We start from the raw sequence: 16,061 nt of genomic DNA, 5'->3' as shown, positions 1-16,061 counted from the left end.
CCCTAAATGACACCCACTTCAAGGACTGGCTCAAATCTGCGGCAAAGTGTAAAGGTATTTACGTAAATCATTATAATTGCCTCATGGTGTGTTTCAAGAAAAGAGTCCAAGTAAAACGCACAAACAGCGCCCCCTCGGCATTCCCAAATTCCGTCGCACTCAGACCTCATGCCTTGCAAGCTTCTACCAGCTCTAGACCAGCCGGAAGTCGCCCTCGGGGCATCGGCCCAAGACACGACCCGGGGAATGCTCCGAACAAAACGTGCTCAGGAACTTGAAGTTTGCCTTTCGCCCTAAAGCACGAGCCGTTTGTAACGGTGTGCCAACAGTCGCCAATGCTGAGAATTCCGCAGCGCTAAAACCCAGGGAAAGACCAACGCTCGGTCCTTGCAAAACGGCCCGGTCCGGTTTTGTCTCGGTTCGTACGCGTCGTTATGGTCCCCGGAGGTGAGAGGAATAATATGCATATATAGGTTGAAAGTAGGAGATGAACATCGCTCTTATTTCTGAAAAGTACCTTCTCCTTCTCCTCCAGAAGCCAAACATCTCCAACATGTCTTCCGACCAAAAGCTCAGTCTTGACGCCGACTATGCCAGGGCCATAGCACCCTATGCATCATATGTCCCACCCGTCCCAACTGACGCTGAATCACTCCGCAAACAGAATGATTTCATGATCAACACCGTCATGAGCCTCTTCCCCTGCCCGGCGAGAAGCAGAGTTGCCGAAACAGAACTCTCATACAAGTCGGCCGACGGCACTGAGCTCAAACTCCACCGCTTCGACCCCCCAGCATCTTCATCAACACCGGCACCAGCTGGACGTCCTTGCGTCCTCTATCTCCATGGAGGTGGCTTTGTCTCCGGCTCGGTTACATCCTTCAGAAAAGACATCATCCGCTATGCGGCCGAGACAAGGCTGACCTTCTATGCTCCCGCTTATCGGCTCTCTCCCGAGGCCCCTTTCCCAAAACCGCTGGAAGATGCGCACGCTGCCTTGGAGTTCCTCCGCGACAATGCACAAGAACAGAACATCGATCCAAAGAGAATTGGTGTTATGGGAATCAGCGCCGGGGGTGGTCTGGCCGCTGGCTTGGCACTCGAGGCTCGCGATAAGAAGTTTGTGCCCGCCATCAAGAAGCTGGTGTTGATATACCCCATGCTCGATGACAGAACGCGCATCCGGGAGGACCATCCGCTGAACGAGCACCTGACATGGACAAACAAAAAGAATGAAATCGGCTGGCAGGCTTATTTGGGCGGTGCCGGTGCCAGAACTGTGAGTAGTCCTGACGCGAGCGTGTATGCAGCGCCGGCAAGGGCTGAGGATCTGTCTGGGTTGCCGCCGACTTATCTTGATGTTGGAGGGTTGGACTTGTTCAAGGACGAGGTGAATGCATTTGGCGCCAAGCTGCTCGCGGGCAAGGTGGACGTCGAGTTCCATCTCTATCCAGGCGTGCCCCATGCTTGGGAGTGGTTGAGCCATGAGTGCCCTGTGACACAGAAGGCAGTGAACAACAGAGTCTTCGCACTCCGTAGTTTGTAGAGTATGCACTAGGCGCATGAGGTTTGGGTTTGGTGGTGTTCCTGTTCCCGTGTTTTGATAGGCTTTTGGCATTTGTACTTGATGGTCAATGAGATCCAGTGGTTCATGTTTCAGCGAGCAGAGACTGGGCAAACACGATGACAGCATCGCGCAAGGTTTGGGCGACCTTCGCTTGTGCCCAGAAGTGCGTTGCACTGTACACCTCAACACCTCGAAACTTGGAGTTGGGTACCGCCTGCAACCGGGCAGTCCAAGTCCTGAGCTTTCGGACGGGCGTAAAGACATCGTTGTCGCCGTATACTACCAGAGTGTCATGTTGGGTCAACTTATTCTCCGGGTTGTCTACTGGGGCCAGCATGTTAGCGCAGAACCAGACAGCGAGCTGAGACATGGAGGAGAAATAGATGGAAGAAGTCAGGAGTAGATAATACGCGTTTTCAGCATCCGCATTGTATGCGTTTGAGTGAGCTGGGTTAACGTAGGATGTTCATCATGCAAATGGAAGGAAGACAAGTAATACAGTATGGACCTACCAATTGGCTTTGGAGCTTCTGGCGACGTAGCAGATTTTTTGCCAGGCTTGGCTGGGAGCCGATTCCAGGCCTTCCGAGCAAGGCTGGAAATTTGCGTAGGGACCGATATGGCAATGAAGTTTGTAACTATGCCCTGAAGAGGTGACACCAGAAGATATGCCGGTCGATACTGAGTTCGTCCTATGATAGAGGGCAGGTGATCTGTAGCGGCATGCTTCGAGGTTGAACAGGCTGCATCACGAGTGGAATTTGGACCATCACCGTCCCTAATCTCGGTCAGTTGGGATGCCTTGGGTCCTTTCTTGGTTTTGGCCATGAGCTCTTCAATCCCGTGCCGTATTCTCTCCTCAAGCTCGACGGACAGTGAACGTCGGGGCTCATGGGGCCTACGAATATCCTCGATGCCGCCAACACGGAGGCCCCCAGTCCGCCGCGGCGATCCGGCGTGCTGGCGGTCCACAAATTCGGCGCGCAGGTCAGCCAAAGTTGTGTTCTGCTTCTCGGCGAGATGCTCTGCCCTCAATCGGATCTCAGCAGCCGGCGTTCCGTTTTCAGGTGTCTCAAACAAAGCCATAACCGGTTCGATTTCCGGTAGTTGAGCAGTGATCATAGAGCCGTACGAATAACCGCCCATCAGAAGAACAGGCTTCGTGCTGGCAGCAGAAAGAGGGGTAGCTTCCATCAATGTTGGCTCAGGAGTGGGCGGCTGAAGCTGAATCTTGGCTGCAACTCTGCCTTCCAGTTCGACCTCGTTTTCGCGAACTTCAGAATGGGACCGTCGGAGAGTAATATGCGGATATGGGTTCAGGAAATGAACGTAATGGGTGACGAAGCCTATCACTGACTTGTAGTCGGCCTGTTCTGCCTTTCCCGTCCAGGATGTCTTTCCAGCCGATCCATGAGCCCCTCTGAAATTGAAGGTCGTAACCAAGAAGCCCATCCGCAAAAGAGCACTTGCAACGATTCCCACTACGGGATCATCGAAGCTGCCGCCCAGAGGTGCATAGGGATGTGCAAAGATGGCGGCGTGTTTCTTCCATTGGGCGGCATCAGACGTGGGCGCGAGTGACTCGGGGTGGTAGACACGACAGTCGATGTCGAGGGCGTCGTGGAGACTCGGCACCGTAAAGGTGATGTTGGGTTCTGGCAGCATTTTCTTGCTGCATACCCCCAAGCAAGCTTCAGCTTGCCATGAGCGAGGGAGTTGGGCTGAAGCAATTCGCCATGTCGTCGCCGCAGAGTTGATGCTGTTGGACGCGCGTTATCTTTCCAATTTGCACCTCGAAAGGTCTTCCCAAATCTGACTGCCGGTTGGGTGGGTCTCGGTTGGCCAATCAGAAAGCGGCTGATGACCGCGCAGATCCGCAAGATCCGCCATCCTTGTCTTTAATCGACCTTCACAACCACAGAAACTGCTCTAAAGTGGAATTTTGGGCTTGTCGACGTCTCGCTTCTAGAGAGCAAATGCATTGATCCAGCCACGTATGCCCCTTCGAATTGATAGCTTAGCATTGTGTCATCAGCGGACTTCCAGGTTGACGGCCCGGACCCGCAAATCACAACCGCGACATTGGGCCCTCTTGAGGATCGAGACGCCCAACAAAGACAGGAACAAATCTGGGTTCTTTTCTTTCCATATGTTGTGAAGCCAATTACCATATGTCGAGTACGAGTAGGTGACTTATGATCTATGTGTTGGCAGCCAGAGGTCAAGCGGTGAATTCCCCCGCAGTTCGATATCAAGCACATGCTTTGACGGCCGCTGACATGTGAAAAGAAAGGTTTGCCTTGCTTCGTGTTCTACAGTTGCCCAACCGCTACACTGGATATCGGGAATATCTCCGGCTTTTCATACGTACCACAAGCCTGACTCAGGTCTCCAAGCAGAGCATCAAGCGTTGCCCTTTTCATGAACCACTTTCCAGGTCCGACGTTGATGAATTCACAGGGAGTAATGCCCGTTCTTCATAATGCGGGAGAGACGCCTCAAGCGAGCGACTCCGTCCCCCGCATTCCATCCTGCCACCAGCTACCCGACCTTACCTTACGCTACCACCCAAGTGCAACCCAGCGAAGCAGTGCCTCGCATGTCTCGCCTTCACATTGCTCGGCTATACACACAGTCTCCATTTCTGTGCAATCTTTTCAGGTGCTGAGGTCATGGATTTCCGAGTTACAGACGGAGTCTCTGTATATGGAAAGAAGATCGTCTGGCCTCTCCAGTCTGGCAGTGTAATAAAACCTGCTTCTTCACACCTAGCGATACGGAGATTCCCATCACACCAGGTGTTGACCTGTTGGGCTGTCGGGCACTGATTGGTGGGCAGTGGTGGGGCGGGCTGCTGAAAATGCCCAGACTGAGATTCTGGGGTCAGCTGCGTGCCCCAGACCGCCCCGCCTGCTGCATCCCATCTTTCCCCACGCCCACGCCTTTTCTGTCTTTGTTCGTCTTCAGTGCCCGTTGAATCCCTGTCGGCGGCACATCGTCAGGTGGCCTGTTTCGTCCTTTTGCTCCAGCCGCCGGAACGACATCAAAATGTTCCCTGATACCCCGTCACCCTGTTTTGCTTTTCTTCTACTGTCTGCCAGGAGTTGCGGCTACAGATACCCAACGGTGTCCCCTCGACTCGCGGCGCGTCAACTCAACTCCCACCACGACAAACTTACTCAAACGCCCGCCCGTCCTCCGTGACCGTTGACCCTTAAACCAACGCTACGTCACCCGTTGTAAGCCCAAGCGTGTCCAGATCAGCCACGAGGAAACCACTCAACCCATCCAACCCTCGCTCCGAATGCCTCACATCCTGAAAAACGACACCCTCTCTCGTACCTCCAACCTGCCCACCTACTACAGCCTGCGAACCAATCTTCTCCCTTCCCGCTCCTCCTCCTCCTCCTCCTCTCCCGGCTCCTCTCTGCCGTCATTTCCCCGCAATGACGGACCTGCTCGTTCATGGCCCTCCCATTATTCAAGTCAGCACTGTTGAGGATGGCAAGCTCAAAGCGTCTAAGAGGCCGAGGCCGAGGCCGGCGCCGCTAAAGCTGAAGAAAACATCACCTTCACACTCCTACATCCCACTATTAACCAAGATTGTCCGGGACGCTAGCAACCTTGTCTTATCATGGCGAGATGGCCTCACCGAGTCGGAACGCGAGGATAAGAGGCGGACGGAGGAGAGGATGCAGATTCTGGCAGCGCGCATGCACAGCGTAAGCAGGCACCATGCTTCGGAGAAGGCACGTGCACTCTGGTGATCATGTACTAACACCACACCAGGCTACTTCGCTGCGGGATTGGAACGCCGCTGCTAAAGAATTAGATGCGCTCGAAGGGAATGACGAATGGAAGCTCGACGATGCAAGTGGCGACTACCACCCCCAACTGATCCGACTCAAGCTCAAGGAGTTGGATGCTGCCCGGATCGACTGTGATATCAGCACCATGATGTATCTCATCCGAACAGCCCTCTCGCGAGACCTTGGTGGAATGGGAAACATTGACTTGTACCGCCATTCGTACATTGGGACCAAGAGCCTCATCGAACGCTACGTGGAGTCGGCCGTCAAAACGATCGAGGCACTGGTGGAGAAGAGTGCCCACTCGATCCCGGCCGGCATGGAACCCCAAGATTTGCTGGAGGGCATGCTCTACGCTCGACAGAGTTTCGGAAGGAGTGCTCTGCTCCTGAGCGGCGGAGCAACCTTTGGCATGTCCCACATCGGCGTCTTGAAGGCACTCTATGAATCCAAGCTGCTGCCGCGCATCATCTCCGGTGCTTCGGCTGGTTCAATTGTTTGTGCTGTTCTGTGTACACGCAAGGACGAAGAAATTCCCGCCTTGGTCGAGGCGTTCCCTTATGGAGACTTGGGCGTTTTTGAAGGCGAGAAGGACGGTCTTTCTGATCACATTCGACGACTCCTTACCGAAGGGTGCTGGGCCGACATATCGAACCTGACCAGGGTAATGCGCAGCTGGCTCGGTGACGTGACATTCCAAGAGGCCTACAACCGAACAAGAAGAATATGCAACATTTGCGTGTCTTCAGCTTCGATTTACGAGCTGCCTAGGCTGCTCAACTACATCACGGCCCCTAATGTCATGATCTGGTCAGCCGTGGCAGCTTCGTGTTCGGTTCCTCTCGTCTTCCAGGCTGCTTCTTTGCTAGTCAAAGATCCAGCAACCGGTGCCCATGTGCCCTGGAACCCAACACCACAACACTGGATTGATGGCTCGGTGGACAATGACCTGCCCATGACCCGACTTGCCGAGATGTTCAACGTCAACCATTTCATCGTCTCACAGGTCAACCCACATATCGTTCCTTTCCTCTCCAAGGACGACCGTCTTTATCCGGCGACAACCCCAGGAAAGCTTCGTCAGCAGAAAGAATCCCCAGACAGCGGGGCCTGGCTAGACACGCTCACAACACTAGCCAAAGAGGAAACACTCCACAGACTCCAGTTCATGACAGAGTTGGGCATCTTTCCCAACCTGTTTACCAAATTGCGCTGCATCTTAAGCCAGAAGTACTCAGGGGATATCACCATTCTTCCCGAGACGGCTGTGCATGACTTGCCTCTGATCTTGAAGAACCCCACACCGGACTTCATGATGCGCAACTGCCTGATTGGTGAGAGGGCAACCTGGCCTAAACTCAGCCGCATCCGTGATCGACTGGCTATTGAGCTGGCGCTGGACCAGGCCGTTCACAACCTGAGGGCCCGGGTGGTGTTCAGCAAGAGCCAGGTAGAGCTTCGTCGTCTTGTGGGAGTCTCAGAGCCGCAGGGGCCGACGAGAAGAACATTTCACAGCAGAGGTAAAAGTGTTGAGCTCACGACCGGAGGCTATGCACGTTCTAGTTATACGCCTTGTGACCAAGAGCCATCATTTGGCGAAGCGACTCCTGTAAGAGCTTGGGACAGAAGACGCCGCAGTTCTGGCGGTAGCATCCAACTGCTGGCGGCCAGACACGAGAAGCATTTCCAGAATATGCAGGATATGGAGGACGAGTGGACGGACAAAGAGTCTGAAGAGGATGAAAGACTAGAGATGAGCCTTCGTGGCCGGAACAGGATGCACCGGGCCGGTACACGACGTCCTGGTAGCAAAACACGTGCTACCAGCAGACCCCGTACGAGGAGCAAGCCACGACTCAAGCGTGCTAGCCAGAGCCACGGTAGCTTGCGTGCTGGACGGCCCGTACATCACGATTACTTCCATTCGCCCGGGATACCATTGTATGACTTCGCAAAGCCTCTATCCCCAAGTCATCCGGGAGACGACTCGGCAGTGGCAATGGAGGATTTCAACGTTGACGATCCGCCCAAACCATTGCCGGTGGCTATTACCCCGGTCGGCATCAAGATCGTGAGATCCTCCCCTCCAGGAAACAATCATCATTCAGATGCGGATGTCGACAGCGATTCGGACCCCTATCACAGCGGCTCGCCACGAAAAGACTCCGTGCTATAGCCCAGGATGATGCAGTCAGAGATGAAATAGTTATGTTTTGCAGAACCGTTGGTAGCCAGGAAACGACAAGTACGTGTTGAGGCGGAGAAGTGGAGAAGCTTTCACGTGAAATCTCGGCGGTTGTGGCGGTGTTTGCTTGAGTCTATTGTTCTGCACTTGCTCATGACATTGTGTGGTTGATGGAGCTTTGTTGTTAGGAAGATACCAGATATGATTTGAATACAAATGCTTTTTGCACATTTATGTCGATTTTGTTTGTACTTTATTAGTTTTCTCAGATAGTTGGGCTATAATGGAGGTGCATTGGGTGCAACAGCTTGAGTGTGTCTTGAAGTGTGAACTGGTTGGCTGTTGTGTTGGTTTCAGTGAGATCCCAACCCCCAAATATACCTATTGATCTTCCTTGATTTCAATCATTCCGAATATCTCTCTTTGAATCAACGGATCTACTTACCAATGACCCGAGTCTACATCAGTGTTGAACAGCTGATGCCCGACTCTACCACAATCAAATTCCAAGCTCTTGGTGTTCTGAGTACATCTCAGACAGATGATATACATCTCTGTAACTATTTTACTCGTTATCTTTTCTCAATGTCAGGTGATCGATAATGGGCCAGCAGGATATATCAGCAGGTTTCTCCTTTGTAAATCATCAAGGGACGACACACTTCTATCAAGCAGCAAAATCTTGTGTTCTATGCCTCTCTCCTTCGAGTCCAAAAAGGAGAGGTAATCCCAACTATGGGTTGGGAGCTGGGAAGCATAAGATAACTTTGATTTGACCGACCCAGGGATCGAACCTGGCACCTTTTGTGTGTGAGACAAACGTGATAACCACTACACCAGCCGGCCTGTGATAACTAGCGAGGTAATTAAGCTTATTAGTCTACTGGGAAGGAGCTCATCAATTGTTTAGTTGTGCGGCTGTGGCTCGGTTCAGGTCGTCGTTGGGGGCTTGTCTCTTCGTCATTCGTGGGCAATTCTAGGCGCCACAGAATCAATGTCATGGTGTGTATTATCATTTTGTATCCAAGCCAAGCAAAAAGAAAATGCAAATTTCCCCGCCCAATCCCACCCAAATTATGCAAACTCCGTCTTTCCTTTTCCCGGCCAACTTCTGTCCAACCAATATCACGGCTCCCCGACTGACCTTCCTCACACCAACCCCTCAAAGCTTCGCCTTGGCACCGTCAAGCAACTCATTCCCCAACTGAGCCATCTCAAACTTTCTCACCTTTCCACTCCCCGTCAATGGCACCGCAGCAGGAACCCCATCGTGGCCCAGCCAAAACACATGAGTGGGCGCCTTGTGCTTCCCCAGCTTCCGCCTACACCACTCACGCACCTCCTCAACAGTGGGCTTCGTGCTAGCAGTGTGAGCAGGGTCAAGCTGAAGAAACGCACCGACAACCTCGCCATAGTGTGCATTCTTCAGCCCGACAACCACAGCCATGGAGATGGACGGGTGGGCGACCAGCCGTTCCTCAATCTCGAGCGGGTAAATGTTCTCCCCTCCTCGAATGATGATGTCCTTGAACCGACCGGTAATGGTGCAGTATCCACGCTCGTCAAAGACGGCCTCGTCACCGGTGTGCAGCCACAAGACGCCGGCCTCGTCCTTCATCATGCAGTCGTTGGTCTTTTCTGAGTTGTTCCAGTAGCCGGCCTGGAGCTGGTACCCGCCGATGCAGAGCTCACCCCGGGTGCCGATGGGCACAATCACACCGTCGCGGTCCACAATCTTGGCTCGGGCGTGAGGCATCAGAGTGCCAACGGTGGTGAGACGGGTGTCGATGGGATCGTCGGTGAAAGCGTTGAAGCAAGTGGGAGAGGCCTCGGTGAGACCGTAGCTGGATGTGAACTCCTTCATGCCGAGCTTGGAGACCATGAGCTCCATCAGGTAGCGAGGGACTGGGGCGCCGGCCACGATGCCGGTGCGGAGTCGGAGGTCGGCCGCCTTGAGATTCTTGGCTTCGGGAAGAGCCAAAAGACTGTCGAACATGGCGGGGACGCCATGAACAGCGGTGCACTGTTCCTCAATGATGGTGCGGAGGGTAGCAGGTGCGTCGAACACCTCGGCAGGGTAGATGATCTTTCCACCGTGAGTGATGATGGCCATGAGGCCAAGCACCAGACCGAAGCAGTGGAACAGAGGAGGCGGGCAGCAGAGAACGTCGTTGTGTGTGAGTCTCATGCGGTCTCCGATGAACCTGGAGTTGTTGACAATGTTGTGATGAGTGAGCATTGCAGCTTTGGGAAGACCGGTTGTGCCGCTGGTGAACTGGAGGTTGCAAACAAGGTGAGGAAGCACCTTGCTCTCAGCATGATGAAGGCGCTCGGGATCTACCCTGGCTCCTTGGGTGAGAAGCTCCTTGTAAGTTGGGTAACCCTCGGAATCACCGCGAAGGATCACGACCTTGGGGCCAGTCGCTCTGGCAGCAAGTTGTGTGAGTAGTGGGCCTTGATCGAGACGGCCAATCTTCTTGGTGGTGAAGAAAACCTTGCATTCTGGATCGTTGTTAGCATCACGGTGATCACCCATCAGAGCTGAGACATACCCGAGAAGTCGAGACCGTACAAGGCCTCAGTAGGGGTATAAGTGTTATTCATGATGACGAGAATGGCTCCTATCCTGGTGGCGGCGAAGAAAACAGCAGCATATTGTTCGCAGTTGCCAGCCATGATGCCGACTCTGTCACCAACACCGATGCCCATCTCTAGAAGGGCGGCGGCCAGCAGCCGACTGTGGTGATTGAGCTCGTTGTAGGTCCATCTCGCTCCTGTCCATGGAATCACAATTCCCTCTCTATTTCCGTGGTGCAGGCACTGAAGGTTGAGGAGTTCTCCGAGGGTGAGGTCGACAAGAGGAGGATCTGTTGGGCCCTTGAGAAGGGACAGCCTCTGAGGTTGTGGGAGGACAACGGCCTCTTCGACGGGATTTTGTACGGCAGACATTTTGATAACAATCTGGCGTGAACTGTGTGATTCCGGGCTGTCTGGAGGAAGGGCGATAGCGAGAAGCTCGGGGTTTATTCTCGGCTCGATATTAACGTATGTAAAAGCCCCGGTCGACAAGAGCAAGATTGGTACTACCAGAACGACAGAACGGCTTCACAACTTCTTCAAATTACAAGACATCCCAGAAGAGTCGAGAACCGCCATGCCGGGGCCGGCAACGGGAGAGTTATGACGGAATGGCATGCGGCCCTACACACCCACGAAGCAGAAGGAGGGGACCCCCTTTTGCTGGAGACCAAATTTGTGCCGCATGGCCAAGCTTCCTGGCAACCGGTGGCCAATCGTGAATGTGACGCGCCCTCATGTCGGCATGTCCAGCCAGCCACTGATTAGATTGATAAGATGTGATTCACACAAGCTCCCCTTCCACCGATCCTGTTGTGATGCTGCTGTCCCCTGACCTTGGGCCTGTCGAGTCAGACCTGGACTGCGTGAACAGCATCTCCAGTGCTTCGTTTCTCCATCGGATGCGGTCAGTCGGTAGGAGAAGTGAAGATCCTCGGCTGGAACACAGAGGAGGTGGGGTGCATGGCAGATTTTTCTCTCTTGCTCCGACAAACTTGGCCCGCAGAGGTTTGCCGTGAAGAGCGGAAAGGACGAGATGGACAGTTTGGTGCTAGCTCCATCTGATAAAGTCGAGGGCTGCAACTGAGCAGGGGGCAATGGTATGATTTTCAGACCCGCACTGTCCACTGCAACCCCTGTAAAATGCCTCAGAACAGCCGGCATCAAAACGATCTGATAAGATTAATCATGCCAAGTCTTTGTGTCGTGGGTTTTCACGTTTTTTTCGTCTCTTTCTCGGAAGAGAAGACCTTCCTACAGCTGAGTTCGTGCCTCACTCTTTTATTCTTGTGACATGGTTCTTTACAACGAGGAGAGGCTTGCCAGTTGCCACGGCCTGCAGAATGATGCCATCAAAGTCACACAACGTCCTCGAAATTTCTCAAGTCTTCTGTTCTGTCCCCTCCCTCCGAGGTCGGTTGGCCAAGGGTGGAGGTCTGACAGGGGTGTGCAGACAAAAATTATCTGATCCGCTTACTGGCGTCCGAACAAAGTTATCAGATCCGTTCCCCAGCACGCCATGGCTTCTGTGCAACCACCCCCTGAGCCCCTTTCCATTGGCCATCGTTTCGGAGTCTTTGGCTGGAGAGATGAAAGCAGCAAACCGGTTTCCACCGGCACCATGGATCTAGGAGCCACGCCTTCGGTCCTCGTTTGACCCGAGAAGCATCTCTTCGGTTGCGAGTTGCCCTGGGGGTTGCATTTCATTGAGAGTCTAGTGGGGGAGGGGCATCCTTGTTTTATTCTTTCTGTTTATTTTCCCACTGGACATGTGAAGACGAATTGGGACAGCTTTTCCGAAGGTGTAAAAAAAAAAAAAAAAGCTACGTGTAATCCTCTTGAGTGTCAGACAAAACTACCACTCTCTCATCAGTGTAGTAGTGTCGTCATACGTTTCTCCCGCGAACCCGATCACACACAGTATCACAATGGCGTCAACGCAAACAAAAGCGCGTCTCCAACTCGCGGAGTACGCTGCGTCTTCCGAGCCCATCCTCAAACTCCCTCACCCCTACCAGACCGCCTACCACGTCGTCAAGGGCCAGGAGGGCTTCCAGCTTCAAGCCCTTGAGGGCCTCAAGCCCCTTCGCGAGCCTCTTCACAACGATGCCATCTTCTTCACAGCTCCCGAGGACCTCAAGCTCGGCGACAAGCCAAAAGACTCCAACAACACCGCCTGGGGCAGAGCAAGACGGACGCCGTCCGTCTCCATCACCTGGAAGGGCGAGCAACCACCCACAGTCGGCCAAGTGTGGCTCATCACCTACGCCGTCTTCATCCTCCGCCCCTCCGAGGAAGCCTTCCGCCTCGCCCTCTTCGGCTCCGGCGCCGACAAGCTCTCCTCTCAGCTCAAGGCCGTCGGCCTAGCCCTTGACCACCCCACCACCGCCATCAAGGACGCCCCCCCAACAAAGGAGCTCGTCATCTCCCGCGGTGCCTTCTGGCAAGGCGCCGGCTCCCCCTTCGGCACCCGCCCCGCCTGGGTCCCCGAAGAGCAGGACCCCGACCTCTCTGGCTACCCCCTCCCGCCCCCCGAGTACGTCATGACCAGCGACTCCTCCGCCCTCTGCTGGCACCCAAGGCGCCGGGCGAAGCCCATCCCCGGCTCCATCATTTACAGCCGGTACATCCCCCACCTCAGGGAGACGTTCAGCATGATCGCGCTCGACTACAAGAACGACGAACACCTCAACTTGTTCCACACCTGGCAGAACGACCCTCGCGTTTCCCAGGGGTGGAACGAGACGGGCACGGTCGAGCAGCACAGGGAGTACCTCCGTAAGGCGCACGAGGATCCCCATCAGATCACCATTCTCGCGCGGTTTGACGACGTCTGCTTTGCTTATTTTGAGGTGTACTGGGGCAAGGTATGTTCTTACCACCCTCCTCATCAACACCTTGACATTGGGAAAGAATACTAACAAAAAAAAGGAGGACCGCATCGGCGCGTACTACTCTGCCGGCGACTACGACCGCGGCAGACACTCCCTCGTGGGCGACGTCCGCTACCGCGGGCCCCACCGTGTGAGCGCCTGGTGGTCGAGCTTGATGCACTACCTCTTCCTTGACGAGCCCCGCACCATGAGCGTCGTCGGTGAGCCCAAGTACACCAACAGCTCAGTTCTCATGTACGACCTCATGCACGGCTTCGGCCTGGACAAGTTCATCGACCTGCCCCACAAGCGCTCCGCCTTTGTGCGCTGCTCGCGGGAGCGCTTCTTCCAGCTTTGCCCTCTGGATGAGAACGACAAGGTGATGGGCGGTACTGGTGTTGGGCTGGTTCCTAAGCTTTAATTTCTCTCTGTGTGTGTAATATGTAATGTCTTTTTTCTTCAGTTGTTATTCTCGATGGATGGGTTTGGGCAACATGGATGGTTAGTGTTAAAAAGTTGGTCATTCCAATATTCTTCAACATTTCTCGTGCCTATATGTCCTAAAAACTTCAATCACGGACAAATTTTGCTGTAACCGAAAGGAAAGAAACGTCCCCTATATGTCATAAGATCTAAACCCTGGTCATACCAAATCCAACCACGTACTTTTTGTGAACCCAAAATCTCGCTATGTATCTCAAAACACCTCACAACTTTTGGCTGTTTCCAAGCCCCAAGTGATTCCAGCAGACTGTACAACCGCTTTGTTAGTGCCATCGAAGCTCGAGTTTCGGGATGCCAAAAGAAACTTACTCGTAAACCCAAGATCATCCCCAAAGAAGGCCTGCGAGACATCCTCACCGGCCGACACACCAGTCGCAGGCCAGTACGAAACCGCCTTCTTCCCCACCGCCAACCCAATCATGGGCGGGATCTCATCCAGCTTAAGGAAGGCAGGCTCCTTCCCAGAAGCAATCTCAATCATCCTCTGATGAATATTATTCCCAGCGACAAAACCCATATGCATAGCCCCGCCGCACCTCTTAATCCCCGACCACTTTACCAAATCCCCAATAGCAAAGTGATCACTCCAGTTTGGCGTCTCAGCCGGGAAAGCCAAGCTACTCTGGATCTTCACATACCCGTCCTCATCCAACACACCAGTCTCCTTCACCCCCAAAAACGCCGTCGACGGCACAGACCGGGACACCGCCAAGCTGACCTGATCGGCGAGGATGCTCTCCCCATCGGTAAACCATACCCTGACCGCCTTCTTCCCCTGCTCGTCCACCACCTCCTCCGTCTTATCCAACCTAGTGCTCATCCTCACGCCAACCCCCGCCTCAAGCAACAGCTCCAAACTCTTATCCTTGACCTCATCCGGCAGCGGCTCCGAGCTGAGAAGCTTATCCCTCGAGTGCACAAGCGTGACCTTCAACTGAGGCTGGACAAGCTTCAGCTCAGCAGCCATCTCGATACCGACCGCACCACCGCCCACAACCACCACGCCGTGGCGGGCAGTAGTGGCAGCACGGATATGGTCGCCGGCCTCAAAGAGAAACTGTTTCCTGCGGAGAGACTGCGGAACCACAGGCCAGACGCGGCGGAGGCCGGCGGCGGCGACCAAAAAGTCATATGAAAGGGTGCTTGTGTTTTCTGGGGAGGACACCAGGCCGTGGGGGAGGTAAGTGGCCGTCTTGGAGGTTTGATCAACTGACTTGACAGAGCCGTGGAGGACGCGGATGTTTTGGGATTGGGAGATGGCGGGGACGTCTTCGTATCTTACCCAGGACTTGGCTGCGTAGTCTTCGTCGGCCAGGGCGAGGGGGGAGCCGATGAGGTGGTCTGGAGGGGTGTGTGTTAGCATATGGTAAGCCAAAATAGTGGCGTAAATGAAAAGACTACTGACAGAAGCCATCACGTTCGTCTACAATGGTGATGTCAACGTTGAACTGTGGTGTCTCGATCACTGGCGCGCCCTCGACTGGCTTGGCGCCGCATCGTGGTGCGAGACCACTGCAGAGATCTTGGAGGTTGAGGGCGGCGGAGAGACCGCCGTAGGAGCCGCCCACGACGAGAACTTTGAAGGGCATGGCCTGGGTGGTGAGGGCGGGTGCTTGGACGATGGATCCCATTGTGGTCGTGCTGGTGTGTGTGACAGGAAAAAGAGAGAGAGAAGAAAGTGTGTATATCCAGATGCAGTAATAACAATGTAGATGCAGATGGAACTGATGTCAGTGACCGCTGCACAATGTCAATCTTTTCTTCTCTCACGGGAAACCTGAATGTATGATGGGAAAATGGCAAGGGAGGATGGGATAAGCAAAAGACACCCCGACTTTCATTTTCTTGGACTTCTTATCCCGATTCCCCACCTTCTTTTCCCCCAGTGCCCCCCGAAGAGTTGCAATATGGACGCTTGCCCCACAAGATCATCCTTCCATGCCCGATTTTACCCTCCCCATTGGAGCCCTTTGCGCCGTTGTGTCATTTTGTGCATCCGCTGCGCTGGCTGCACCCCAACAGCTGCTGGCCAGCCAGGAGTGCCAGGGTGCCAAAGTGCCTCATCAGCAGCAAGCAGCAGCAGCAGCAGGGGGAAAATTGACAAACGGGGGCTCCACCTCTTCCCTGGAGACGGGGGGACGTTGGCACATGCAACATGTGCCATCCGCGGAAAACAGCCATGTCACCGGCATCGGAATTGTGTCGTTCTAGGTCCAGATGGTGGTATCCTTTCCTTTTTGCCCCTTTGTCTTTATCTTCTCCGAGATCAGATTGTCACCCTGACACAAGTCCCAACCCTGGATTGTGTTGTGCGACTTCCAAGACGCAACTTCAGAAGGAAAAAAAAGGTCCCCCCCGCTCTGAATTTGAACCGGCAAGGCGCGCCCCGGTGCAACCCACCAAAAGTGACCCACCTTTTCTGCAGGCTGATCTTATCAGATCATCAGATCATCGCTCAAGCAGGGATGGGCGGCTTCCGGTTCGGCCACACCGGTAAAACGCGGTACCGCATTTGCCGACGGTCTCCGTCAATCATTCAACCCTAA

General features: G+C 54.1%; 6 protein-coding genes and 1 non-coding gene across 7 annotated transcripts; 3 read left to right on the top strand and 4 right to left on the bottom strand.

Annotated features, from left to right (window-relative positions):
- Positions 1-238: 238 nt before the first annotated feature.
- On the bottom strand, positions 239-5,288 carry QC761_504790 (uncharacterized protein). Its single transcript, XM_062879706.1, has 2 exons — positions 2,080-5,288; positions 239-1,891 (listed from the first exon to the last, which is right to left on the bottom strand). Exons 1-2 carry the CDS (start codon positions 3,230-3,232, stop codon positions 1,650-1,652), a joined length of 1,395 nt encoding a protein of 464 aa, XP_062730865.1. The 5' UTR covers positions 3,233-5,288; the 3' UTR covers positions 239-1,649.
- On the top strand, positions 554-1,546 carry QC761_504800 (uncharacterized protein; the record flags this gene model as incomplete). Its single annotated transcript, XM_062879707.1, has 1 exon — positions 554-1,546. The coding sequence occupies one exon, from the start codon at positions 554-556 to the stop codon at positions 1,544-1,546; it is 993 nt and encodes a 330-aa protein (XP_062730866.1).
- TGL5 (Lipase 5) lies at positions 3,557-7,935 on the top strand. Its single transcript, XM_062879705.1, has 3 exons — positions 3,557-3,795; positions 3,861-5,289; positions 5,357-7,935. The coding sequence occupies exons 2-3, from the start codon at positions 5,014-5,016 to the stop codon at positions 7,550-7,552; spliced, it is 2,472 nt and encodes an 823-aa protein (XP_062730864.1). The 5' UTR covers positions 3,557-3,795; positions 3,861-5,013; the 3' UTR covers positions 7,553-7,935.
- Positions 7,936-8,334: 399 nt separating this feature from the next.
- Positions 8,335-8,407, bottom strand: QC761_0078820. The gene has a single exon. It is a non-coding gene; the product is annotated as a tRNA-Val (tRNA).
- A 189-nt stretch (positions 8,408-8,596) lies between these two features.
- On the bottom strand, positions 8,597-11,864 carry QC761_504770 (uncharacterized protein). The gene is made up of 2 exons (XM_062879704.1): positions 10,114-11,864; positions 8,597-10,063 (listed from the first exon to the last, which is right to left on the bottom strand). Exons 1-2 carry the CDS (start codon positions 10,508-10,510, stop codon positions 8,724-8,726), a joined length of 1,737 nt encoding a protein of 578 aa, XP_062730863.1. The 5' UTR covers positions 10,511-11,864; the 3' UTR covers positions 8,597-8,723.
- QC761_504760 (uncharacterized protein) lies at positions 11,185-13,552 on the top strand. The gene is made up of 2 exons (XM_062879703.1): positions 11,185-13,005; positions 13,070-13,552. The coding sequence occupies exons 1-2, from the start codon at positions 12,067-12,069 to the stop codon at positions 13,430-13,432; spliced, it is 1,302 nt and encodes a 433-aa protein (XP_062730862.1). The 5' UTR covers positions 11,185-12,066; the 3' UTR covers positions 13,433-13,552.
- QC761_504750 (uncharacterized protein) lies at positions 13,519-15,921 on the bottom strand. Its single transcript, XM_062879702.1, has 3 exons — positions 14,921-15,921; positions 13,825-14,856; positions 13,519-13,762 (listed from the first exon to the last, which is right to left on the bottom strand). Exons 1-3 carry the CDS (start codon positions 15,144-15,146, stop codon positions 13,719-13,721), a joined length of 1,302 nt encoding a protein of 433 aa, XP_062730861.1. The 5' UTR covers positions 15,147-15,921; the 3' UTR covers positions 13,519-13,718.
- Positions 15,922-16,061: the final 140 nt, after the last annotated feature.

Source organism: Podospora bellae-mahoneyi, chromosome 5 (assembly GCF_035222275.1).
Source record: "Podospora bellae-mahoneyi strain CBS 112042 chromosome 5, whole genome shotgun sequence".
In the NCBI taxonomy this organism is placed as follows: domain Eukaryota; kingdom Fungi; phylum Ascomycota; class Sordariomycetes; order Sordariales; family Podosporaceae; genus Podospora; species Podospora bellae-mahoneyi.
This window is presented reverse-complemented; position numbering and strand designations above follow the sequence as displayed.

Coding starts and splice junctions, on each gene's coding strand:
- QC761_504760 (XM_062879703.1), top strand. CDS start 12,067: ATGGCGTCAACGCAAACAAAAGCGCGTCTCCAACTCGCGGAGTACGCT. Junction 13,006..13,069: donor TTGAGGTGTACTGGGGCAAG/GTATGTTCTTAC, acceptor AACAAAAAAAAG/GAGGACCGCATCGGCGCGTA.
- QC761_504790 (XM_062879706.1), bottom strand. CDS start 3,232: ATGCTGCCAGAACCCAACATCACCTTTACGGTGCCGAGTCTCCACGAC. Junction 1,892..2,079: donor AGAAGCTCCAAAGCCAATTG/GTAGGTCCATAC, acceptor TGCTGGCCCCAG/TAGACAACCCGGAGAATAAG.
- QC761_504750 (XM_062879702.1), bottom strand. CDS start 15,146: ATGGGATCCATCGTCCAAGCACCCGCCCTCACCACCCAGGCCATGCCC. Junction 14,857..14,920: donor AGACGAACGTGATGGCTTCT/GTCAGTAGTCTT, acceptor ACACCCCTCCAG/ACCACCTCATCGGCTCCCCC. Junction 13,763..13,824: donor GGATGATCTTGGGTTTACGA/GTAAGTTTCTTT, acceptor GCGGTTGTACAG/TCTGCTGGAATCACTTGGGG.
- QC761_504770 (XM_062879704.1), bottom strand. CDS start 10,510: ATGTCTGCCGTACAAAATCCCGTCGAAGAGGCCGTTGTCCTCCCACAA. Junction 10,064..10,113: donor GTACGGTCTCGACTTCTCGG/GTATGTCTCAGC, acceptor ACAACGATCCAG/AATGCAAGGTTTTCTTCACC.
- TGL5 (XM_062879705.1), top strand. CDS start 5,014: ATGACGGACCTGCTCGTTCATGGCCCTCCCATTATTCAAGTCAGCACT. Junction 5,290..5,356: donor TGGCAGCGCGCATGCACAGC/GTAAGCAGGCAC, acceptor ACACCACACCAG/GCTACTTCGCTGCGGGATTG.